This window comes from Vollenhovia emeryi, unplaced genomic scaffold (assembly GCF_000949405.1).
Source record: "Vollenhovia emeryi isolate VEMERY1.0 unplaced genomic scaffold, V.emery_V1.0 DF939128.1, whole genome shotgun sequence".
NCBI lineage: Eukaryota > Metazoa > Arthropoda > Insecta > Hymenoptera > Formicidae > Vollenhovia > Vollenhovia emeryi.
The window spans coordinates 1,517,566-1,541,984 of NW_011967238.1; the positions used below are offsets into that span (position 1 = coordinate 1,517,566).

The following is a 24,419-nucleotide window of genomic DNA, read 5'->3' on the forward strand; positions in this document are numbered from 1 at the left end:
CCATTGATTTCTTAACATGATTGGCTGGATCTGAAAGTATTAACCAATCATACTGAGCGCTCACTCAACAGTTGTGTCTGCTGAACGCGGCCAATAGCTGCGTTCAGCAGACACAACTGTTGAGTGAGCGCTCAGTATGATTGGTTAATACTTTCAGATCCAGCCAATCATGTTAAGAAATCATTGAGCGCTCACTCAACAGTTGTGCCTGCTGAACGCGGCCAATGATAGCTTTCGGTTCTTGGAAAAAGAACAGACCCATTTAATTTCCGTGTTGACCGCGGGTGGCACTTTAGGCGCCCCCGCAAGCTATGGCAATTTCGTACCCTCAAGGGCGTGCACAACGTGCCAACGACCCACGTTTCGTCGCGGAGCACGGAGATTGACGGAGATTGCGGAGCTTCCTGCGGGTCGGTGTGTCGCGGGTTTAAAGGGCAGTAAGCGAGCGATTTGCCTCGTCACCGCAACATTCGGGATTGTACGTATAAATGCCGAGTTACTCCTCTTCCCACCTGCGTTCAGCCGAGTGAGAGTCGCGTCCGACGACCACGACGCGGGAAGTCGCGAATACCAGGGTGTGAATTACGATCGTTTCCGTATCGCGTGCGAGCGAGGCTGGTATTGACGCGGGAGTCTACGTATACTCCGCGCGTTCGCCCGAGATCGCGACAGTTCCTCATCGACTCCGGCCGGTGGTCCTCTCCTCTCGACGAGAACCTCGGCCCGGTTAGTCCCTCTTCGCGGCGGAAAACCACCCCTCCCCGTCGCCGAGTAAGTAAAGTCGAATGCGAGCTATTCACCGAGTTGCGTTTCTAGGTTAGATGGGCGATCGGGTCGGAGAGGCGCGCGGCTGACCGCGCGGATCCACGGCGGACGCGCACGCGAGCGTACAATTTGCCTGCGACCACGGTTCTCCCTTGGGGGCCCCCGATGACCGCCTGACGGCTGGAGCTTCATGGTGCGAACCGTAACGCTGCATTCCGATTGTAGAGCGCGAGTCCCTCGGCGAGTTCCCCCGGGTTGAGATTAGATCGGGCGATGCGAGAGGCTACGTGACGTTGTAAGCGAGGAAAGTGTCCGTCGTACTGGGGCCCGGAGTGATCCAGGACAATGGAGAAAATTATCAGAATGCCGCAGCTGAGGCAGCTGCTCGGCGAGTTCCCCGGTAATATGAAGTTCTGTTTCGCTTACGGATCGGGCGCGTTCAGGCAGCATAACAACGACGACGGCAATAACATGCTGGACCTCGTGTTCGTCGTGCGCAACGCCAACAAGTGGCACGCGGAGAATCTGGCGAGAAATCCCAAGCATTACTCTCAACTGCTGAGACTTCTCGGCCCCAAGGCGATCACCAATGTCCAGGAGGGATCGGGCGCCAAGGTGTTTTACAACACGCTGGTGAGATCGAGCGAGGGCCAGCTCATTAAGTACGGCGTCATCTCCGAGGTCTCGTTGGTGGAGGATTTGCTGGACTGGAACGATCTGTACATGGCGGGGAGATTGCACAAGCCGGTCAAGGTGCTGGTCGAGCCGGACCAGAGCTCCCAGCTGCCCACCGCTCTGGTGCAGAACTTGCACTCGGCCGTGCACGCGGCCCTGCTGCTGCTGCCCGAGTACTTCACGGAGGTCGACTTTTTCAGGCGGATCGCCAGCCTGTCCTACGACGGCGACTTCCGTATGATCTTCGGCGAGAACAGGGACAAGATCAGCAACATCGTGCTGCCGCAGTTGCAGCACTTCAAGCGGCTGTACGAGCCGATCTTGAAGCACCTCGACAATTACGTAGACATCCCAAAGTCCGATAATACGGCCGTCATGTGCCATCAGGACGTCAGCCCGGTGACCAAGGTCCACCATCTCAATCATTTACCCAGAGTGCCCCAGGTTAAACTGGTCCGGGCGTGGTCTCACGGCCCGAGGTCGAAGGACACGGAGGATTGCTTGCGCGCGATCGCGCACGATCCGGAGTGCTGCGAGATATTGGAGCGGTCCTTGAGGAAGATCGTTTGGCGGTCCAGCGTGACGCAAAGCCTCAAGGGCATCGTGACCGCGGGGCTCGTAAAGTCCGTCAGATACAGCGGCGCCAAGATAGTTAAGATGCTGCAGTCCAATCAACTGCCTAAGCCCGATCCGAATAAGATGATAAAAATTGCCGAGACTGTTGCCAAGAAGACAGAGCCTAGGAACGCCGAGAAGCGCGTCGAGTAGTCGCTCCGCTATTTCTTTAGATAGAGCCCGTTCAATCCCGATGTTTATGTATACATGCACACGCTTGTAAATCCCCGTACGAAGCCTGTATCACAAATAAAGTGGATAGTTGTACTCTACGATGTAATATTTCATTTCTAGGTGTTATTCGACGCCTTCGGTTTGTGGTATACGCTCGTAAAGTAGTGAGACTATTTTATTTTCCGTTTCTTGAAAAGAGTCTCCTCGGCTGAAACGTTCTCTGCTAAAATGTATCGCCCAGTATCACGAGAATTCAAGAGATGTTGGTCATTTGTATGTGTGTACATATAAAAATGTGTATATGTTTACGTACACTTGTCGCTAAAGGTTTAACTTACAACAGTTTTGTCTTTCAGTATGTAACTAGACTATGACAGCGATGGATTCCGATTCCGAGAGTCAGGATAGCGACGAAGGGCGGCGATTTCGTTTCGAGGCCACGCGCAAGGACTCGGCCGCGCCCGTGGACACCGCGGGTCGAACCAAGTCGCCTAAGAAGAAGCACGAGTCGTCCCGCGACGAGAGCTATCGGGACAGGAAGGAACGATCCAAACACGAGAGCGGCGGCAAGGCGGACGACAAGGATCTCAGACACTCCGGGAAGTACTGGAAGCACGAGTCGAGGAACTCGAGGCAGGAGGACGGCAAGAATTCGCACAAGGACCACAGGGAGAGCAGGTCCGGTCTCGCCGTGAATGACCGAGGCTCCAGAAGTTCCAACGGCGGCAACGACGCGAGGGAGAGATCGCGCGACTCCAAGTGGCAGTCGGACAGGGACCGGAGCGTCCACCGGGCGCAGCGCTCGCGGGAGCACTCGTACGAGAGAAACCATCACGACGAGCGTGCGTCGAGCGATAAGCACCGGGGTCGATATCACGAGAGGCACAAGCATCGTTCTCGCGACAGGAGCCGGGACAGAGCTCATCAGTCGAGTAGAGTCAAGTCCTCGAGCGACAATCATCGGTCTCGGGAGGATCACGGGAGGCACGATTCCTCCAGGAAGATATCGGTGAAGGAGAATAGGTCGCAGAATTCGAGAGACCATTCCTCGCCCAAGAGCACCGAGCGCGAGCGCAGTCACAGCGAGACTCGCTCGGGCGAGAACACGAAGGATAAGAAGGATTCGTCGATAGAGGTTCAAGACTGCAAGGATTTAGATTTGTCGCAATTCGACGTCCTGTCGGAGACCGACGAGAACATGTCGGACGACCGGGATTCCGAGAGCCGAACGTTATCTCCGCACTCGCGTAAGATCAAGAGACACGATTTCGGAAGCCGGTCGGGAAGTCGCGCGACAAAGCGAGAGAACGATGACGGTGCCAGCGAGAGAAAACGGCGGGAGGAGCTAAAGGTAAAGAAAAGGAGCTGTGATCCGGCATCTAGTTCCAGTAATAATAATCCTAGTGCCGTTTCAGATCCCTTACTCGCCTCCGCGTCGCACGCGACGCTCTTGGTAACGCGAGAGACTCGTACGGACTCTGAGAGAGAAAAGTCTGAATACCGTCAAGAGGAGAGTAACGTCGAACGTTATTCTCTTCCGAGTTCGGGAGAGAAGCATTCGCGTTCTAGTGCTTCTTCGGGTGAGGCGCGATCATTGGAGAAAAATACCGATCAGGCCGGATTCACGTACGGTCCGCTTTTACCACCGGGATTCGCATTCAACACGTCCGACGACGAACCTAATGTTGCGACGCCGAATATCCTTGACGAATACAAAGTCAGCGATGAGGTCGATGGAAACGGTATGAATGTTATCGGACCTCGTTTACTACCTCGGTTAAACGATCGTCGAAGCGTGGAGCGAGAAGACGCAGCGGATGCTTCTGCGACGGAAGCGGACGCTGTTTTCGGGCCAGCACTGCCACCACATTTGTTACAAAAACACCGACGGAACCATTCGCGGGATAGAATTATCGGCCCTGTGTTACCCGACACGCTGAAGTCTCAGGAGGAAGGTTTGACCGCGTCCCCGGCATCTGACGACGAATCTGGGATAGGTCCCCTACCTGTGGATCACCCAGCTCTACAAACTAGCCGCGTACACGAAGAGTTAGATTTGAGAGCGCAAAGAATTAGAGACGAAAAATATTTGGAGGAGGTAAGGAAATCCGCCCGCAATTTCGTTGTCTCCAGTCCATCTTGGGGTTGATTTAAATTTTCACCCTTGCTCTTGCTATTTGCATCACAGTGAAATAATGTTATCTGTTTCAAAATTTTTTTATATGCGGAGTAGTAGGAAAATCAAATGGGTACTTAATATGAGATAATCGTTGTATCCAGTGCCCAAATAAATTGCCCCACATCATGGATTATTAGTTTTCTTGATAAGAAAGAAAAATTATTTATATTTCAGATTGATATTGGAAATAAACGCGAGGAATGGATGACCGAGTTACCGTCCGCTCAAGCCGCCAATCTCGGCCTGGGCCCGCGCAAATTCAAGCTTCGAGACGGCCCAGATATGTCAGATAGATCATGCTGGACCGATACACCGGTACAAAAAGCTCAGAAGCAGATGAATTTGGAAAATGTAAAAAATGTACTACCATACATCTCCGTTTCAAATGCGAGGCGTTAAGGCCTTGAAATTTTATAAGCGTACTGACGTTATGCTCGTCGCGTTCTTTGTAGGAAGCGAAAAGATTCAGAGAATCAGAGAAAAGACGTGTAAATGAATTTCGCAGAAAAGAAGCGGACAAGGGTGAGAAGCGCGCGAAATCGCTATTAGAAGTGCATCAAAGCAAGATCGCCAAGAAAAAGAAGGTAGCTCGATTTATATTTTTAAGCTACGATCGTAACTTTTTCCATACACTTATTTCGAACAGAAAATATTTATACATTTGCTGTACCAGGGATTGTATCTTATATTCTAGAAAGAAGAAAGAGAAGCGAGACGGACTGGAGTGTCAACGAGAAGGCCGTTTGATAGAGACATCGATTTGCAAGTTAATCGATTTGATCAGTCGCAAAAGAAGTCTATTCTGATGAAAGCGCAGATGCTCGACGATAGGTTCTCGCGTGGGCAAGTCTAATGGTTCGAATTTTCACGGGGATTGTGGTAATTGTACATAATTATTAATTATAAAGGAAAGTTCTATATTAAATACATTGATTTGCAAGTTAATCGATGCGGCACAAAGAAAGACGATTGATGAAAGTGCAGTTGCTCGACGATAGGTTCGACGTAGACAAAATTAACGGGTTCGAATTCTCACGGGAATAAAATTAAAATAACTGTAAATAATTGTTAATTTTAATGGAATTTAGATTGTATGTTATACGTACATTCGGAAATTGGCAGAGATACTGAATAATGTTTCACGGTGCCTTGAACTAACAGAGTTCTTGCCATTTTTGACTGACAGTTTTACATCAATGTTTTAGCAGAATATGCACACCGGTTTCGTTATATTCTAATCGTGATATTTTATAAATTTTTTTTTATAAAGCCACATTTTACTGTCGGAGTCAACTAACTTTCGTCAAATATTTCGACTTCACCTCAGTTCCTCGGCTGTTTCCGAAACAAATGTGTTGTAAATTGTGTCGCGAACGTTATTGCAGACTTGATTTTCTATCACGGCTACGAGTCGAGCGTTTGTTTTAGATAAAGTTTATTCAGTCGTTTCCTGCACGTTTCGTACTTGCATTGTGCGATGCAACGACGCATAAGTTACAATCGAACGGAGATTTTATAAATACTGACTCGTAATGTATATATAGCGTTGTTCTGTATGTGACGCATCGTAAAAGCGACCGTGATGTATGTAATAATAACGATTGTACGGTATATTTCTGCTCATGCGTAAAATAGATATGCCGCTCGTTGTTTAATCGTCGTATTTTCTATAAGTGAGACAGTACAAAATAGTGCGATACTTGGCACTGTTGATACGTATCTTGGAAGGATACATATCAGCGTGGCTGCAGTAAGTACAAGTAAAACTACGTTGTCACACTTGTACGCTCGAGACACATCACACTGACTTCACGTATACGTTCCCAGATGCGACTCGATACTTTCGGTGGGCCTGAAGCCAAATGTTCCCAAGTTTTCAATTTACATTACTTGAGAGACTATACGTACGTACGCATAGTCATAGTAAATATACTGAGCGTCCCATTGAATAAGCTGAAGCTTGTAAGAGAGAGAGAGATTTAAGAAGACTTTCTTTCTCTGTCTCACCATCGTGACAAAGGAGGGGCAGGCACGATTCTTTTACGATGGTGTAAGACAAAGAAAGAAAGTCTTCTTAAATCTCTCTCTCTCTCTCTCTCTTCCTCCCCTTCTCTCTCTCTCTCTCCATGAGCTTCAGCTTATTCAATGGGACGCTCAGTCTGTATTTACTATGTCTATGTACGCACATCTTACGTATATTAAAAACAATTGAAAAATTTGGTATGCCAAGGATCTCAATTGCTGATGTGTTGTGGATTTGCCATTGCACTTTATCATAGCAGGAGAATTGTACGATATTATCAGATTTATACCATTCGACGATTGTTCGTTTTCCGCTGAGAAATTATGTAAATCTGTATTTCTACACACAAATACAATATGTTTTGATTAAGGTTGTCTTGTCCATTTTTCCTTCTACCCCTTCACGTTATTCTATCGTACAGTTTTCACGTGATTGAATGATGCGGTCGATTAATGTTTTATGTCCGTTTCTATCAGTGTAACTCGAATCTCGATTTAACTTTGTCGTCCCTTTCTAATTTTTGAAACTAAGAAAAAAATATTGGATCGAGAGTAAATTTCGTCTATACTGATAGAAATGGACATTAATGGACCAGGAAATAAAGGGATAAACTAAATATCCCATTTGTTATTTCAATTCGAAAACAGCGATAGCTTCTATGGTTTTCAAATCGTAATCTGTTAGAAATTTATAAGCTTTGCAGCTAATTATCGATTAATATTAAACGCAGAGAGAAAAGAGATTATATCGGGAACGTCGAATTAATTATTAATTAATGCTGATTGGAAAATTGATCGGAAATCCACTACTTTCACATTTATTTTTCAATGACCCCTTTGTCCACGGCCGCAGCAATATTTAAAGTAATTCCAACTAAATTCTCATCAAATTGTCGGCCACTAACAAACAACATCTTGTCAACGGTACCCTATTATGGCCCCATTACGTAACAAGATACTATAATTATCTGATAACGAGATAGAATTAAATAATAATAATCTAATTGCGTAATAAAGATATAATCTAATCAGATGGCAAGATTAAACAGTCATTCCTCTTTCTCGAAGGGAAAGAGGCGAGAGGTCTCGAGGGATTTCGTGCGACAAATAAAAAAAAGAAATAAACCCGAGAAGACTCGCACGCCGAGGCCCGTCTCTCGCCTCTCGCCCACGCACGCACGCGATTGGCCGCGGGATCTCGCGCAGCTTCTCGCAGTCGTGCGAGTGGCCTGGCGAGTCCGACCGACTGACAGCTCGTCTCGTCAGCTTAGCCGATTCTCCAGCCGATTTCTCCGCCCGGCGAGCGACCGCCGATCCGACCCGGTCGATCGACCTGCCCGTCGCCCGCTCGCCCGCGCCGTCGCCGTCGCCGTCCCCGCCGCTCGGCCCGACGTTCGCGGGGGAGAATGATCCAAGAGTGAGACGCAGCTAACCTCGAAAGCGACGTTCGCGCTCGTGACGGGCCCGTCCCTTCCGCCGTCCCGGTCACGCGAGCGATCGCGCCCGTCCAGGAGGCGTCCGAGAAGCGTTTCTCGGACGGACACCCGGAAGAGAGCGAGATAGAGAGAGAGAGAGAGTGAACGGGAAAGAGACATTCGAGGGAGGAAGGACAGGAAGGAGGAGGAGGAGAGAAGAGGAAACCCCCGACGAAGCATCCTCGTCAATGGTCGGTCGAGCAGCGTTCGCGACGCCGAGTGACTAATGGTCGCGTGCGGATGAGAGACTCGACATCGACCTCCAAGTACGTATCGTCCGCGTGCTCGTCCGCGACGTTTCTCCCGCGGCTCCCGAAATCACGCCGCTCCCCGACCCGCCGTCGTCGTCGACGTCGACGGTTATCGCCGCGACGCAACGCGGTCAATCGGCCGCAAAACAGAGCGAGCGAGCGAGCCCGTTGACCCGCGACGCACGAATACACGCGCGCGTCTCGCTCGCGTATCGACGTGTTATCAGCTTCCCTTGTCCGAGCAGTGAGCGAGAGTCGCCGGCCGAGAGAGAGAGAGAGAGGCAGGAAGCGGCCTCGGTCCCGTCGACGACGACAGGTGTTTCCTCCGCGCCCCTCGCCGCCGGGGAGAGCAAGTCGGAGATCGGAGGCTGCTGCCTTCGTCTCTCCTCGCTCCGCCGACGGACGACGGACCGCGGAGGCAGCTGCGCGGGGATCCACTTGCGAGCCGCGGATAACGCACGCTTTGTCCTGGGGATCGTCGGAGCGGGCGATCCCACGGGACTGTTGTGCGCGCCTAATCCTAAAGCGCGTTTCGAAACCGCCGAGGGTACCGGACGGGCCGCGCGCGCTTGTGTTTGTTTACCTTGATTAGATTAGACGCGTATTGTGAATCATTGCGTTTAGAGCGCGCGGCCACCGCATGCGTTCTGTGTCGCAGGAGCGGCACCTCTGTGCGAGATTAAACCTGGTGCTCCACCAACGTCGTTTAACCGTCTCGGTTTCAATTGTTTCTTATCTCTTTTTAAAGGGACAGAGTTGGAAAGAGACAAAGGAGGCCCCGTTGCGAGTTCGAACGATAAGAATGTAGTCCTACTTTGTTTTTCCCTAGAGTGGCCCGGCTAACAGCTCTTACCGCAATGTACTTTCTGCCTGCGTCAGACGTCATTCCTTGTGATACCAGCAAAGCGAACCTGGCAACCGTAGAATGAGCCGCTCGAGCGAGATCCTGGGGAGATATTGATATTGAAGGTGGATGTTTACACCCATTTGTCAAGATGCGCCAGTGTTGCTTGAGCCACCAGGTCCTGCTGTGGCTTATCCTTCTGATATTCTGCGCCGCGTACAGCAGCGGGGATATCCTAGTGTTTTCCGCGGCGGCGCGGCACCAAATCGAGGAGGAGTTTCGCGATATGCCCGCCAAGTTCGGTGGTGTAATACCACCGGAGGGCATTAAGGTACACGCGTCGTCTCATTCGCTCTATAGCAAATTGTACACTTTGTGCCTACAACTATTCTACGTTGTACAATGTTATTAGGGCATGGTAGTCTACGCCGATCCTCCCGCAGCGTGCCACAAAATACAGGCTCCGCCAAACAATACCGATTACAATGGTAATTGGATAGTGTTGATACGACGTTATAACTGTAGCTTCGAAATAAAAGTTCGAATGGCACAGGAAGCTGGATACGACGCCGCTATCGTGCACAACGTAAACAGCAATGAATTAGGTAAACTGGCCGCGTATCGATTCGTCGTAACAGTAGAGCGATATCCACGTAAATGGAGACACGGCAGAGAGATGGACTATTTGTCAGTTTGAGACGTAAAAGCCATTTTAGGACCTGGCACAGGTGGAGGTGGCCAATTAAATTACCAAGTGAATCCAGATACCGTCTTTTTCCAACTTGTCCTGCGCGCCGGATTCGCTTGGTAATTTAATTGGCCACCTCCACCTGTGCCCAGGTCCTAAATGGCTTTTGCATTTCCAATTGATTTATATCTTAAAGGACCTAGTTAAAAGTCTCGATGGATTGTTTGATTCCAGAACCGATGTCGGCGAAGGATTCCGTGGGAGTTTTAATACCATCCGTGTTTGTCAGCGACATTACGGGCGTTGTTATCAGAGAAAATTATTTATACGACCAGCTGTACTTCGTACTGATCAACGACGATCTGCCGTTCAATATCAACACCCACCTGCTCCTGCCTTTTGCTATTGTTGTTGGAATATGTTTTCTAATTATAGTTATCTTTATGGTAAGTCGCAGACGCGATGTCGACGATGCGCGTAATATTTTGTCGGCTTTAATGTACCGATTATTTACGCGCCGTACAGATTGTCCGATGCATAAAGGACCGAAGGCGACAGCGGAGGCACAGGCTACCCAATTCTAGCTTGAAAAAGATCCCTACACACAAGTATACAAAGGGTGATCCGTACGAGACATGTGCCATTTGTTTGGACGATTACGTAGAAGGGGAGAAACTACGAGTGTTACCGTGTGCACACGGTGCGTTTTTCTAACAAACTATTGGCGCGATATTTCCATTACAGCGAACGGCATTTCGTTCCCGCGGTCAGCATTTTCTTAAATATTAACTTTACTATTTGCCCGTTTGTAATTTCAGCTTATCATTCCAAATGTATTGACCCATGGTTGACAAAAAATCGAAGAGTCTGTCCCGTGTGTAAGAGGAAGGTTTTTGCAGCTGACGAACAAGTCGTGACCGATGAGAGCGACTCGGATGATGATACAGCACCTCTTATTCGCGATGGTCACCAAGGTGCGGAGATGCTTTCTTGTGCGATCGATAGATAATATGCGCGACTTGTTGCGAACTCGAGGAGAAATGTTTTTTTCAGGTACGCAAGGAGGAACGTTCGCGCGGCAGAGGGAGAATCCTTTTAACAGAGCCAGGAGATCACAGGCTAGACAGGATAGTAGTAGTTCTAGCGATAATAGCTCCGATTCTGAGCAGTCCTACGTTACTACCGAGGATGGCGTTAGCACTAGTGCTGGTGAACCATCCAACATCACCGTTTTTATGGTATCCGACACTCACAGTATAAACGGTAAGACCTCAAGACTAACTGCGTATGTGGCTGTGAAAAATAGCTTAAAGCACGCGTTCGTTTCGTTCGATCTGCAGGTGAATCACAGGAGTTGGAGCGTTCGGCCAGTAGCACTAACCCGCACACGGTGGGTTCGTACACGGACGCTCAAGAATTTCCAGCACCTGTTGTTCAAATCGCACCGACACGACGCGGGGTCCTGGTAAATCCCGTGATGTCGAATTCCGATCATTATGTCGAGACTTCGGATAATGCGTCGGTGATGGCCAGTAGTTCTAACAGAAACGATGTTATTACGTAATGGCCTGACATAGCTGTGACTATCGTTAAACGTTCTGAATTGTTCGTGTTTCGCGGAAAGAACTTTTACTTTTCTTTCGCGAGAGATACACTGGCACCGGTGCGCACGACATAGAAGCGACATAGAATAATGAGGATGAATATATAATCCGGAAGTAGGTAGTATTTTTAATACATATAAAACTGTTAATTTCGTCTCTTGGATAATGATATTGCGGCTTTGCTTTATGGCAAATATTCTTTCGCACTAATCTGTCGAGTATGTGTTTGGTGAATTACGTAATAATAACGTTTCCTTTCTCTCGCGACGAGTATCACTTGCAGTGACGTATTTTGGAAAGAGATTTAATAATTTTACATTTTATATATTATTGCCAACATTCTTCGAGAGATATTTTAAATTTTATTCACGCACGAAACCAAAATTCATGTATAATGAAATGTATATACTAATGTATAATTATTTGATCTGCTTTTTTTTTACTTTCAAGAGCTATGCATTGCATTATTGCTTGATTCCTTGACTTTTTATCCTCAGTGTTGAAACCGTTTTCAATAAATATATAAATATATATATGTAAGTAGGTAAGACTGCAAATTCTAGTTCATTTAATGAAATATTATTTTGTACATTAGCTTAATTCATAACTTTATGTGGCCTATCTTGATTTACGCTTTATTTGATTGAGTTTATCCGAAATTGCACGCTACTATCATTCGATTACCAAAACTTAAATATGATGTAATATATGCTTGCAATTAGGTATAAGTTTACTGCGATTACGTTAATAGACGAATACTGGTGATATTGTAAAATGACGAACACAGCTTTGTTGCCGACATCGGGTCTGTACATATAAATATCTATTAATTATATCTAACAGTCAGAGACCAAAAATGCGCAGATTCCTTTCAATGCAGGACATAGGATACTGTGAACTTTCAAGTTTAGATACTAAGTTGATGAAATTGAATCTTTAACCGCGTTAAGTTTTATGGAAAATTTATTGTTACCCAAAGTATATTATGTGAACTAACTGTACCGTTTTATAAAAGATAGATTAGTACTTATATATGAAGTGGGCTGTATATATGACGTGTCAATAATTACATGTACATTTCGCTACTCTCAAATAACGTGTTTACTCGATTTTTCAGACATTAACAAAAGAAATTGAAAGTATATGATCATATAATATACGATCATATCTAATTTAAATTGAACACGGAGGGACGTCAGAGTAACGCTAACACATATTAGTGACTTTATTATTTTATTATAAGATTGTGCTTGATAGATCTGATCGAACGGAGTATGTCAATGAAAATCGCGAGGGCTTATCGAATTATAAATGATATTCTGTTGTTTATTCGTATAGACACATACGCGTACGATTTAAGTCTAATCCACAATGTGTTCTTTGGGACTAGAAACATTCTATTTTATAGCCAAGAAATATGTTTACAAAAATTTGTGCAAATTGATAAATTGTACATTATTCATTGCACGATCGTACATTGATTAATGATACATTGACAATCGACGATGTACGATCGTGCAATATATAATGTACAATTTATCAATTTGCACAAACTTTTTAAACGTATTTCTTTGCTATGAAATGTAATGTTTTTAAATGCACAGAGCACATTGTAGATCGGGCTTTAATTTTGAAATAAATAGGAACAATGTTGCTTGAACGTACTAATATCGATTGTGACTCAAGCGAAACGTGGAAAAATTGTAAAAAGATTTGTAAATAATAATGGGAAGATTTCGTTATATACATACGTAGGCAGGACGCGGTATTTTTCTTTTTTAATAATCGCCAAATCGGAACAAAAGTATTTACTATTATCGTTTAACGATATATAAATGTAATATACTAATAAAAATGTATTTATATTTTTTTATCATACTATGCCACTTGTCTCAGTCTTTTGTAAGATGCATATTTACTGCAACTGCACTTACTGATAATTGATGCTAAAATCTAACGATATGATGGCAGATTAAACCTAAGATTTAGAAAGTACGGATCGATGTGTTACGGTATGGATACACGAAAAGAATATTTATCAAGTTAAAAAAGTTTATCACTGCGAGTATATCATAGAATCTTGCAAGCGACAAGTCGAACTTCAGGATGAAGCACCAGCTCGGAGGTGGACCGGCGAAGAGAGGGCTGTTCTCTCTATGTTTGCTGTCGCAGCAGTGCCGATGTTGACCCTCCGGCTTCGTACTTTTTCCCTACGTCGTTCTCCCTTTTCCCTCTTTTTTTTTCCCCCCTATAATCTGCGTACGTAATCGCGAGAGAATGACAAACATATTGTACGATTGAAATCGTTCTTGATGTATCGGAACACGAGCTCATAGATTCTCGCCGGGATCGCGACTGACATGTTGAGGGAAATGTATATTTCAAGAGTCTAGAACACGTTTCTCAAGATAACATGTGAATTATGTAAGTTGTATATCGAATGCCACGAGAGCTGTGAGTGAAATGAGGAAAAACCGGAGTGGCTTCAAGCAATGACGTGACGGAGAAGCTGTCCGTGTGACTAACCCCTTGCTCGTTCCTATAGCTGGCTGTGTGTTATCGATTCGCGAAAATTTCTTTTCGCTCACGGCCATGCGCAACCCCCGATTCCACCTTGAAATAAGGAAGAGTACGAGTCGCGCACGTAATGTGGTCGTCGATACGCCACGATTTACACGGGACGTCTATGAATGCGCGGATTTCTTTTTACATATCCTTATTGTAACACATTGTTTCATACAGATTGGAATCTACTGTTTAGCTCAGCTTTGCAAGCTCCGCGAACTTTCTATCCTAGGGTGGAAACGCCTTGATTTTGTCAGTGTGATTTTACGAGTGTAGAGTTGGGGATAGAAACGTGAAAATACTTTTCGCCAAATGTATGTATGGATTAGGTAAAAATTTTACACATGTGCCGGGACACATTCGGCAAACAACTTGTTCGTAATTCCAATTGGAATTTAAGGGCTTCTCTGCGACTTTATTGTGAATTTATCATTTAATTTAGGCATCGCAAGCGTCTTTTGTGCATTTCTTATTGTAAAACTACATTGGGGATCTTATTGGAAAAATGAAAAACAAAATAGAATATCTTATTATTATTTTCGAAAGTTCAATCTTACCATTGTAAGATATTTACGCCAGTTTTTCCACTGGAGATCAGTCTATAGATCGACTTTAATTAATTCCAAAAATGTATATTAGAAATGCGATACATTCTATTACAGTTATAAGACTTAATAAAGATTAAAGAAAATAAAACACAACGCTGCAAAATACCCCTGGAGTGTTATTTTCTTCCAATATTATGGCCCTATGCCATCCCTTTTCTCGTCCCGCTTTTCTTTTTTCCTTACATCTATTCCGTGGAATTTAAATAATTAGACAAAACGGTTGCTCTTGCAGAATATTTTATCTTTTTACATAGGCTGCTCTATTTTTACTGGACATCGTTGCAATTAAATATACTTTGGTTAAACTCGGCGCAGATTTTTCAATAAAATTGAGTTATATTTCCGTTATATTTCTGTAACTGTAACTTAATTCAGTTACATTAATAGTCACTTTAAGTATATTTGAAACCTCCACAAATTACATTGGGCCTTGCACTCGCGCGTAAACGCCTTTATTAACGCTTTACAATTCAAGCAGATTTAATATTTTTATTTTCATTGCAAGAAAGTAACTGCAAAGTAACGATTCGTTACTTTTTGAGTAACCGTAACTGTAACGCGTTACTTTTCAGAATTGGTAGCTTGTAACTGTAACTAGTTACATTTTTATAAAGTAACTTTCCCAACCGTGAAATTTGACAATTAATCAGAAAATAAAATGCCGGGTTTAAATGGTGCAGTACATACCTTCGGCTTCTCCGTCTTTAGGGTGTACCAGTGAGAGATGATTCGTCGACGAGTCGTATAACTGGAGCGTGTGAATTTCGCAGGATACAAACGTAATTGCAGAGTCCGCACATCACTGTGTCCTGTTACTTAAATCACTTAATCCGCGCACTTTCACACACGACACTCGCGAAAGTACAGTTGTTAAGAGTCACATGGCACTTTATATATCACTTCCGATGTTAATTGTTCACGCGGCTCTACTGTATTTCAATGGAACGATCAATTGAGATCGCGGATTATACGAAAGTACGCGATGCGATGTATTTTCGACACTCCCGTCGCTTTGATTTTCACGAGCGAATATGTCGCGCGCGACACGCACAGAGTATTCACTTCGATACACTCGCGAATCACTGAAAATGACACTTGGTTGATCGTGCGGCAGGTAAATGCGTGTTATTCACGAAGAGCGGGCGATAGATCCTAACGCTACTACGTACGCCTTTGAACTGCGTGCCGGTGACTTTGTGCCGCGCGGTGACCTCGGCGAAAAAGCGCGTCGCGCTCGTCGACGTAAACAACTCCGGGAATTTCTCATAAAAAGTATTTCGTCATCGTTCTCCGAAATATTTTACAACTGTAACGTTGTTTTTCCGTGCAAATTCGAAAGAATCGCAACGCGATTGCCGGCGCGTTACTTACGCGCGAAACGTACGAATGTATGAAGTGCGAACGAACGGCGATGTATTCCGGCGTCCGGTTTATTAGAAACATTCGATACGATGATATTTTACTCGGGCCCTTTCTCCCTTCGGAGAGAATCTAAATTATTCTAAATAAGCGAGGAGCGATCAAGAGACCCTCGCGCTACGGCGCACGAAATGGTTCTGAACTGCCTGCCGGCGGCTTTGTTCCGGCGACCTCGAGAGAACAAAGCGCGCACGTTTGGCAACGTAAAAGACTCCCCAGGTCTCCGTTGAAGTCCGTTATCGATCTCTGAAATATTTTAATACTTTAATATTGATCTCCCGTCTAAATTTGAAAGAAACGCGACACCGATTGTCCCGATATATTCCGTGCCCACTGCGTTATATGAATGGGGACGACATGTCTGAATGGGCCGGTATAATTCGCGCGGTACTACGCGAGTCAAGTGGACAGCAAATAAAGACACGCAGTTGATTAACCGCGAGGATTGTAGAGTATATACAAGATTCAAAAATTAGCAATTTAATATCGTGCAAAGGAATTCAATATTGTATAAATAATACTATATCAAACTTATGCATTTCGAGAGTGTAAAATACGGCATTGTTGTGCGTTTCACTGAGCGTAATACTTAGATAATTGTACAATAGGTAAATGTGTATTGTACGAGAAGAGCGATCAAAAGATTTTACATACGAAACGATTCTGAACTGCCTTCCAGTGACATTGAGCTGCGCTTTTATATCTCGGTATTTTATATTTTACGTCTCGTGTCTTAAATCGACTTTTAAGAATGGTCTATGTAGTGAACTTATATTAGAGGACCACCAGAATATGGAATTATTAAACTGCTGCGGAATATGTAACGACTCATGTTTCTAATTTATTAAAATCACGCAAATCTCAATTGTTCAAAAAATTTCTCTGTTAATTTATAAATTTATCCGAAAGAAATGTCTGAAGAAATATATTGCTAATAAATTATTTTCCATTTTCCGACAAAAATGTAAATAAATTAAAGTTGTCAAATCGCAATGCGTGTTGTAATCGAATTTAAGAATTGATTTTTAAACGAGTAATTACACACAGAGTCCGGAGTTTAAGCTAGTGCACTCGATTCCGTTTCTCTTAATTTCAACGTTTTCAATAACTGTAAAAGATATCACCGTAAGCATTTCATAAGAAGAGCTATCTGTTCGAAGGAACCGATGCAAATTCACGAAGCATTTTAAGAGTTTGAATTGATTAGTATTCAAAAGCGTACAAGATGTTTTTATTTAATTGGCTGTCATGTAACTCTCAAGTATCGATACTACTGGGGGCGTCCAATATATCAGCAGTTTCGAATTTCATGAGGCGTCTGATTGTTACGCTACTATAACGAAGAGGATTAGTTGAATCAGAGCCGTTGGCTCGTTCCGATCAAGATGAAAGTACTACAGGTGTTCGGATTTTTCGTAATGCTCTGGCACAGTCAATTTGGTATGTCATTTAAATAATGATAATTGTTAAAATAATAATAATCGTCTTATTACATATACTTTTCCACATACAGTAATTTAGCAATTAAGCACACGAGTTTTGTTTAAAAATAATTTACAATTCAATTGCTTTATAAATTATAATTTTGCAAATTAATAAAGTTCGTAAGATTCTCGTGTGGAAAACACCAATTCGAAGGAATAAAAATTAAATAGCCATGATAGAATGTTAGTGTCTAAATATTTCTTATTTTTAAATTTATTGCGAAAAATATTCAAACCCTGGCTGAGGTAATATTTTTCGCAATAAATTTAAAAATAAGAAATATTTAGACAGTAACATCCTGTCACGGCTCTTTAGTCTTTATTCCTTCAAATTATAATTTTATTATTATAAAAGTTTCTAAGAAACATTCTAGCAAGAAGTATTTACGATGAAATCATTTGACTGATCAAATATGATATTATATCAATTAAATCATAATATAAATTTAAATCTTCTTGTTTAGCTTTGACTATTATCCCAGCGATAGACGATGTTATAGTCCGAGGGTGCAAACTTTTAGAAAATAAGACGCCGCTATTGCGCCTTAAAAAGTATCTCTTTTGCGATTATGATAGCACGGTCCGTCCGAGTCATCATAAAGTAGCTGTCAACGTGACTCTCAATTTGATGCCGAAATTGATGGAATTTGTAAGTGCATCAATGTACTTTTTTTGTACATTAAATTAAATTACACGATTGTACGTAGCTATAATAAGTAATACATCTTACTATAAAAATTAAAATAGATTTTATGTAAAGGAATAAATTACTTGTAGTTGAAGTGTAACTTTCAACTTTTCCGTTCATTTCGCGATTAAATATATAAGGACAAAATTAATTAATTTTATTTACAGGACGAGCAGGGTGTACTAACACTTCATAGCTGGATGTCACTCGTGAGTCTAAAATATTTTACTTATTGTACCACTTTTTTATGTTAATAAGATATTTAATTAACAGTCTTGGACGGACATGTTTCTTACTTGGAAGTCGAGTGATTATGATGGAATCACTTATATTCACGTGAAATCCCAGGACATTTGGATACCCGATCTATATATCTACAACTCGTACGTTATCTTTGTATCGTTATTATTAATTGTAGTAGTAGTAATACTATTACATTTTGCTTCAATTTATTGCAATTAATATTAATATTAGAGTTATACAACTGATAGTAGTAGTAGTACTACTCTAATATTAATATTAATTGCAATAAATTGAAGCAAAATGTAAAACATGTAACGTGTTTTCAACATGTTACATTTGTAAATTGATCTTCTGAATTATTTATTCGAAGGAATGATTCATCTTTTCTTTAAATTAGAAAAAATTGATATTTCTGATTTTTAAATGTTATTTTCTCTTTTTTCAAGATAACAAGTTTACAATTACTTTATAGTTCTCATTTTTATATTAGCCACTCATTTACGTAATAAATGCAACTAAATACTTGTTCGGTTCTTTTAGTGGCGATATGTCGAGTGATGAATACGAGTCAATTTACAAAACGGAATGTTTGGTGTTCAATACGGGTACTGTCGTTTGTGTGCCGCCTGTAAAATATGTTGCAAAATGCAATCCCAATTATATTTACTGGCCTCATGACCAGCACACATGTCGTATCGCACTTGGCTCATGGTCGCATACAGGAGAGGAAGTTGCCGTTCATTTAGACGGAATTGGAGTGCGTCAATTATCGAATTTATAAAACTACAACGATCGATTTTTTTTGCATTGTAAAATTAAGTCAATGTACTTCGAGCTGCGAATGATGTATTTCAAAATAGTGGTAAAAATTTTATCTCAAAATTATAAAATCAGAATATGTACCTTTCTTTCACTCTCCGTCTTAATTTAAGCTTGTTTTTAGAGACCTGTACGCACTTTTTGCCTTTCTTCCCTTTAATTTTCTATTCTTTTTTTAATAAATAGCTTTGTACTTTCATTATGACATAGTAAAAAATAGCTATTTAACTATATTTATTTCACAGGTTGATATGAACAGCTATGAGAATAACACAGTGTGGGACTTTAAATTGTTAAGTGCAGAAAAACTCGTCAAAAAGTATAAATGTTGTCCGAATGATACTTTTCCGAGAATCGATTACAAATTTTCATTGACACGGCACAATGACATAAATCACAAATCTTACGTCACACCAGCCATTGGTAAGCAATTGCAAAACCAAACTTGCATGGTAAATCTAGATCATAAATACCTTTTCTAGCTATGATATTCCTCACCCTAACGGTGCTCTGGTTGGATTCAAGATCGGTTGAACGAGTGGCAATCGCGTGCGTAAATTTTATTTGCCACATACTCTGCCTGATCGACTTGTTTTGGATACTGCCGTTTAATGGTGCTAGTACTCCTAACATAAGTAAGTATCAAAACCGCACAGAATGTTATAATTACAGATAAAAAATATCTTAAATGAAATCTTAGATATTCTAATTTCGTAACCTTAAGATAAAATCTCTTTGCAAATCTTTTAGCAATAATTTTGCAACATATATATATTAAATATTATTTAACATGGAAAAGATGGTATTATAGAATTGAAAATTAAGAATCACTAATTTAAATCAATTGCTAAGATCACACGTAATAATTTAAATGATAAATAACAAGTTAAATATCTTATATTCATTTTGCAGTGCTGTTCTACCGCGACTCCTTGGCGTTGGCTACCTTTGCCTTGATTCTGACAGCCTTGTTACGTAAACTGCAAAGCATGAACATGGAGATGCCACACTGGATGTCATCCACGACAACATTCATCTTGAGTAACAGGGCTGGTCGATTCCTCGTCTTGAACGATGAGGAATCCAAAATAGCAGGTGGAGGTGTAGTGACTGAAGACAGCTCGGATCTTCCAAAGTCTGGAATGGGAATGAAAGAATCGTCCTGGAGATATTTCGCCGTTATTGTCGAGTGGTTGTCATTCTTCTGCGTGACCCTCACCTATGTCGTCATCTTAATCACTCTTGTACCTTCGGGAAATTAGCGAATTAATCCATGGTGCGACCAAAACATTCTCTACAATGTTCAAAATCTTTTTAAACAATGTTCTGCTTTTCTGTGGAAGATTAAAATAAATAATTGTTTGCATTTTTAATGAAAATGTATACTTCATTTTTATTCCTTACATTTTAAACTTTATTAGTGATACTCCCTTGCAATTAGTGAAGTAGTAGGACAATTTAGCTTTAAAATATTTAGAATCGAGTAATTTATAATATTTATAATAATAATATTTGTACAAGTATATTATATAAGTATAGTAAAAAAATCAGTAAAGACAATGTTAATACTGTAATATAAAAGTAATATAAAATAATGTAAAAGTAATAAGTTATAGTTTCAAATTCGATTTTCTAAATAATTATGACCTTTTTATTTCCATTATTCTGATTTCTGCTAATTTCTGATAAAAATTGTCTATATTTAATATAAATATTAAGTAATATATTGTCGTCACAATAGTCTTTAAATTAATTAGTTTTGAAATTTTAAATATCATAAATACTATATTTTTTAGTTTTAAGTATAAAATAAATAAAATAGAATAAAAAAGACAATTCAAGATTATTTTGTGTTTTTGAATGTACATGTCGTTCATGATTAAAATAAAAAAAGATAAACCTATTGCTATTGCCGATAAGAGCTTGTTGTTGAGGGGGCGGTCTTCGTCTGTAGTTTTACATTTCACTGGGCGTATAATTATCGTCAGTTCTGCTCTCGCATAATCCATTGGCAAGCTATTCAGTCGTTGTAGGTCCGTTCGTCGCTCATCGTGTAGGTATTTAAAATGGGCAGTTTCTTTCCCATCCTACTGTTTAGTCTCAACATTGTGTGCGCTAACGTGATAGCGGAAAGCACGCGTAGCACATGTAACGTCGAGACCAAATCAACTATTGTGAAATTAAAAAGAGAACTTTTCTGTGAATACGATAGCGATGTAAGACCGGTTCAAAACAATAATAACGTAACGCGTGTACAATTTTATTTGAAGCCATTCTTCTACGACTACGTAAGTATCCGTGAAGTTTTTACTGAAGTTGAGTACTCCCATTGCTTTTTTAATCTATTTTCATTACATTTATATTTTCACAATCGTTTCTTGAATTATTATGCGTGTTTTGCAATATTAAATCCAGATTCTTGATTAAATATGTGACTTTTCATCCTTGAAAGAAAGAAATATATATAATATATATTTATATATCTATGCAAAATAGTTTAAGAGACGTGAAATATCATGATTTTATTGCCTTAACTTCAAATTAGTAAAAATATATTGTATATTGTATATATTGTAATTTACAAAACAAAATCTGAAAAATTAAATTTCGAAGTGCTAATTTATTTTTTAGACTCACGAAAGTGAAAAGTTTATATTACATACGTGGATATCAATGGTAAGTTTGCCGTATATAACTAGTACTTTATAAGATTACAGTTTCTAACTTGAGTTTTATATTAATATTTCGTTTGCACAGTCATGGAATGATTCGCATTTGACATGGGATCCTGCAGCGTACGATGACATCAAATGGATACCCGCAACAGGCGATCAAATTTGGGTGCCTGACGTTATGATACATAATGAGTAAGATATACACATATTTCTACAATAATTAGTAATTAAGAAAACATTATAATTTAAATTTAGCTATTATTACATTAATATCGATCCTTCATGTTCTTGCATAAATATATTAATTTTCTAATCTTCGAATTCAAACTCAATCTTTCCACAATTACGTTTACAAAAATATTAAAACATTTCTATTAACATATCTTAATGCATTTTACTTGGAGCTAAAAATGTGCATGATCTCAAACATCGATAAGATTGCATCAAAAAATTAAAATAAATCTTAGATATAGAAAATGTCAAATATTTAACATCAAGAATTATTTGATGCCAGCAAATGACAAACAATGATCAAGCTTCTAATCGACCATGACTGTCGATGTGTTTTAACACAGAAAATTTATTGCGAAAAATATTACCTCAGCAATAAATTTTCTGTGTTAAAACACATCGACGGTCATGGTCGATTAGAAGCTTGATCATTGTTTGTCAAATACTTATTTCCTAATTTCTATGTCTAAACTGTGGAATAATATTAGAGTTAAATGAAATCATATTATCTGTATGTTTAGACGAATTGGAGAAAGCTCATCGGATTATGACTCTTCAAGCTGTTGGATCTCGAGGAAAGGGATGGTTAAATGGTTAATGGCAGCAAAGTATGTTTCAACTTGCATCTCAGATAACACATGGTGGCCATACCATACCTTGAATTGCACTATACAATTCGGATCGTGGTCACATTCCGGTGACGAAATTGATCTTGTTGCCTACGAGAATATGGTAGGATTCTTTAAAATTTTTCAAAACAGATTTATCTTGAATTTGAGATAAACAATATTTGCGCGATGTGCGCGTGAAACAATAAAATTTTTTGAGAAATGCTCTCACAAGTTCTCTTTTTTAATCTGTTAATTTAATTAATTTACAGACACAGGCAAATGTAGACTCAAAACATCCCGAGTGGAATTTAGCGAAACTTTATGTAACGAAATCGATACAGAGATACAAGTACAATTCGGGTTCGACCGTCAAAATGTTTTCTTATCACTTTATTCTGAGCAGTCATTTCGACATAATTCGCATTGCATACGTATCACCTACTATAGGTACGTATTGGTGCATTATATTAATTTTTAAATTAATATTAATTAATATTAATTCACTGATATCAAAATATTCTTTTCATACTATTCAAAGCATTTGATAAAGTGATAAAAACTCGCGATCAAATTTTGTAATAAATAATTTTTTGATTATTTCAACTTAATATACGCTAATAGACTTTCAATTTATTCGCTCCTTTCATTAATTTTGATACACTGTATTTTACATAATGTTCACAGCGCTAATGGTAATGACTCTGATGACACTGTGGTTGGAACCGAAATCTTTCGAGCGAATGATGATTGCTAATCTCAATTTTATCTGCCATTTAATGTGCATACAATCCGTGCATTGGGAAATGCCAAAGAGCGGTTTTAACACTCCCAAAATGCGTAAGTATTTAACAAGATATAATTTAATAAAAAGGAGCTATTCGCTAATTGTAAGTCCATTCAGCTTAATTCTTCGATTATCAACATGTTTTGACAATTAATAAATTTCAATTATAATTTTTGTAAAATTAATTCGCCTAATTATACATTTAACTCGTAACGTCTAACGTTTAACTGTTACCGCCAGCTTTTTCGTTGATTTCCCAATTTTACTGTGAATAACAAGAAAGCAGAACAGAGAGAAAAAGGGAAATTACAAATATATTCTTTTCTTACAGTTATCTTTTATGAAAGCTCTCTCGGGATAGCAGTGTTCGCTCTCATTCTTACCAGTATGTTGCGGCACCTGCAAGAATTGACTACCGAGCCGCCTGTGTGGATCTCAGCCGGCACGACGTCCATTTTGCGCAGTCGAATTGGGCGAATTCTTTTAATCAGCATTCTGGATCCAGCCGCGACAGCCAAGATAGAAGCAGATGTGGATGATAATACTGACCTCGTGCAATCGAATAGCAAAAGATCGCCATGGACATATATCACAGTGCTCATAGGATGGTTGGCATTTCTAAGCGTGCTTCTCGCTTACATTGTACTGTTAAGCACGTGTTTCCCTACGAACAACACCGTGAAATACTAATACTCGAACATACGATTTATTTCGAATGGCGTTGTTTAAGATATCGTGTCTTTAAATGACACGATTATATAACAAGTAAAAAAGTATAAATTGATATGTCGATGGAGATTGATTGCTGATGGAACAGATATCGTTTCTCTTTTTATAAATACTTTTATTTTGTAAAACAGGCTTGTTTCGGACACTTATATATTAATATTTTTCGTTTCGTTTGTTCAACAACAACGTGTCAATTGCAACTTAACCCTACGTATTTCGTAATAAATAGAAAACTCAAGAAATAGAAGTAGAGCGAAAGTGATTGCCCGAA

General features: G+C 40.8%; 6 protein-coding genes across 13 annotated transcripts in view; 5 read left to right on the forward strand and 1 right to left on the reverse strand.

Moving 5' to 3' along the window:
- The window catches only part of LOC105568584 (COP9 signalosome complex subunit 6), a 19,396-nt gene extending 3,741 nt beyond the window's left edge, over positions 1-15,655 (reverse strand). Inside the window, exon 1 of the mRNA XM_012024384.1 lies at positions 15,153-15,655. The gene's annotated coding sequence lies outside the window, so the exon portion shown is untranslated. The remainder of the gene's footprint in view (positions 1-15,152) is intronic.
- LOC105568583 (protein split ends) lies at positions 200-6,392 on the forward strand. 8 transcript variants are annotated; one of them, XR_001009439.1, is made up of 7 exons: positions 200-478; positions 817-958; positions 2,586-4,327; positions 4,583-4,768; positions 4,861-4,992; positions 5,103-6,158; positions 6,236-6,392. XR_001009439.1 is itself a non-coding variant. In XM_012024377.1 (7 exons), exons 4-7 carry the CDS (start codon positions 2,600-2,602, stop codon positions 5,259-5,261), a joined length of 2,205 nt encoding a protein of 734 aa, XP_011879767.1. In that variant the 5' UTR covers positions 200-478; positions 817-958; positions 2,350-2,506; positions 2,586-2,599; the 3' UTR covers positions 5,262-6,392. The 8 variants fall into 8 exon arrangements, 7 of the variants coding, with proteins under 7 accessions (XP_011879767.1, XP_011879769.1, XP_011879770.1 ...); XM_012024377.1 differs by adding an exon at positions 2,350-2,506 and having other exon boundaries at positions 5,103-6,392; XM_012024379.1 differs by adding an exon at positions 2,350-2,502 and having other exon boundaries at positions 5,103-6,392.
- LOC105568707 (phosphatidate cytidylyltransferase, mitochondrial) lies at positions 1,111-2,208 on the forward strand. Its single transcript, XM_012024575.1, has one exon. The coding sequence runs from the start codon at positions 1,111-1,113 to the stop codon at positions 2,206-2,208; it is 1,098 nt and encodes a 365-aa protein (XP_011879965.1).
- On the forward strand, positions 7,638-14,570 carry LOC105568582 (E3 ubiquitin-protein ligase RNF13-like). Its single transcript, XM_012024375.1, has 8 exons — positions 7,638-8,171; positions 8,986-9,331; positions 9,413-9,605; positions 9,923-10,134; positions 10,214-10,388; positions 10,507-10,662; positions 10,742-10,951; positions 11,029-14,570. The coding sequence occupies exons 2-8, from the start codon at positions 9,152-9,154 to the stop codon at positions 11,250-11,252; spliced, it is 1,350 nt and encodes a 449-aa protein (XP_011879765.1). The 5' UTR covers positions 7,638-8,171; positions 8,986-9,151; the 3' UTR covers positions 11,253-14,570.
- Positions 15,656-17,207: 1,552 nt separating the features above from the next.
- On the forward strand, positions 17,208-20,497 carry LOC105568587 (acetylcholine receptor subunit alpha-like 2). Its single transcript, XM_012024388.1, has 8 exons — positions 17,208-17,324; positions 17,833-18,017; positions 18,224-18,265; positions 18,330-18,439; positions 18,840-19,056; positions 19,364-19,541; positions 19,601-19,753; positions 20,031-20,497. The coding sequence occupies exons 1-8, from the start codon at positions 17,270-17,272 to the stop codon at positions 20,378-20,380; spliced, it is 1,290 nt and encodes a 429-aa protein (XP_011879778.1). The 5' UTR covers positions 17,208-17,269; the 3' UTR covers positions 20,381-20,497.
- A 614-nt stretch (positions 20,498-21,111) lies between these two features.
- LOC105568588 (neuronal acetylcholine receptor subunit beta-3-like) lies at positions 21,112-24,395 on the forward strand. Its single transcript, XM_012024389.1, has 7 exons — positions 21,112-21,406; positions 21,750-21,794; positions 21,876-21,985; positions 22,546-22,756; positions 22,905-23,082; positions 23,320-23,472; positions 23,751-24,395. The coding sequence occupies exons 1-7, from the start codon at positions 21,185-21,187 to the stop codon at positions 24,107-24,109; spliced, it is 1,278 nt and encodes a 425-aa protein (XP_011879779.1). The 5' UTR covers positions 21,112-21,184; the 3' UTR covers positions 24,110-24,395.
- Positions 24,396-24,419: the final 24 nt, after the last annotated feature.

What these genes read in the sequence shown, in the direction of transcription:
- LOC105568582 (XM_012024375.1), top strand. Translation starts at nt 9,152, where the DNA reads ATGCGCCAGTGTTGCTTGAGCCACCAGGTCCTGCTGTGGCTTATCCTT. An exon ending in TAATTATAGTTATCTTTATG is followed by an intron (nt 10,135 to 10,213) that starts GTAAGTCGCAGA and finishes CGCGCCGTACAG; the next exon opens with ATTGTCCGATGCATAAAGGA. An exon ending in CGACACTCACAGTATAAACG is followed by an intron (nt 10,952 to 11,028) that starts GTAAGACCTCAA and finishes TTCGATCTGCAG; the next exon opens with GTGAATCACAGGAGTTGGAG.
- LOC105568588 (XM_012024389.1), top strand. Translation starts at nt 21,185, where the DNA reads ATGGGCAGTTTCTTTCCCATCCTACTGTTTAGTCTCAACATTGTGTGC. An exon ending in AGCCATTCTTCTACGACTAC is followed by an intron (nt 21,407 to 21,749) that starts GTAAGTATCCGT and finishes TTTATTTTTTAG; the next exon opens with ACTCACGAAAGTGAAAAGTT. An exon ending in TTTTAACACTCCCAAAATGC is followed by an intron (nt 23,473 to 23,750) that starts GTAAGTATTTAA and finishes CTTTTCTTACAG; the next exon opens with TTATCTTTTATGAAAGCTCT.
- LOC105568707 (XM_012024575.1), top strand. Translation starts at nt 1,111, where the DNA reads ATGGAGAAAATTATCAGAATGCCGCAGCTGAGGCAGCTGCTCGGCGAG.
- LOC105568587 (XM_012024388.1), top strand. Translation starts at nt 17,270, where the DNA reads ATGAAAGTACTACAGGTGTTCGGATTTTTCGTAATGCTCTGGCACAGT. An exon ending in GCTCTGGCACAGTCAATTTG is followed by an intron (nt 17,325 to 17,832) that starts GTATGTCATTTA and finishes CTTCTTGTTTAG; the next exon opens with CTTTGACTATTATCCCAGCG. An exon ending in TTCATTTAGACGGAATTGGA is followed by an intron (nt 19,057 to 19,363) that starts GTGCGTCAATTA and finishes TTTATTTCACAG; the next exon opens with GTTGATATGAACAGCTATGA.
- LOC105568583 (XM_012024381.1), top strand. Translation starts at nt 2,600, where the DNA reads ATGACAGCGATGGATTCCGATTCCGAGAGTCAGGATAGCGACGAAGGG. An exon ending in ATTTGGAAAATGTAAAAAAT is followed by an intron (nt 4,769 to 4,860) that starts GTACTACCATAC and finishes CGTTCTTTGTAG; the next exon opens with GAAGCGAAAAGATTCAGAGA. An exon ending in AGATCGCCAAGAAAAAGAAG is followed by an intron (nt 4,993 to 5,102) that starts GTAGCTCGATTT and finishes CTTATATTCTAG; the next exon opens with AAAGAAGAAAGAGAAGCGAG.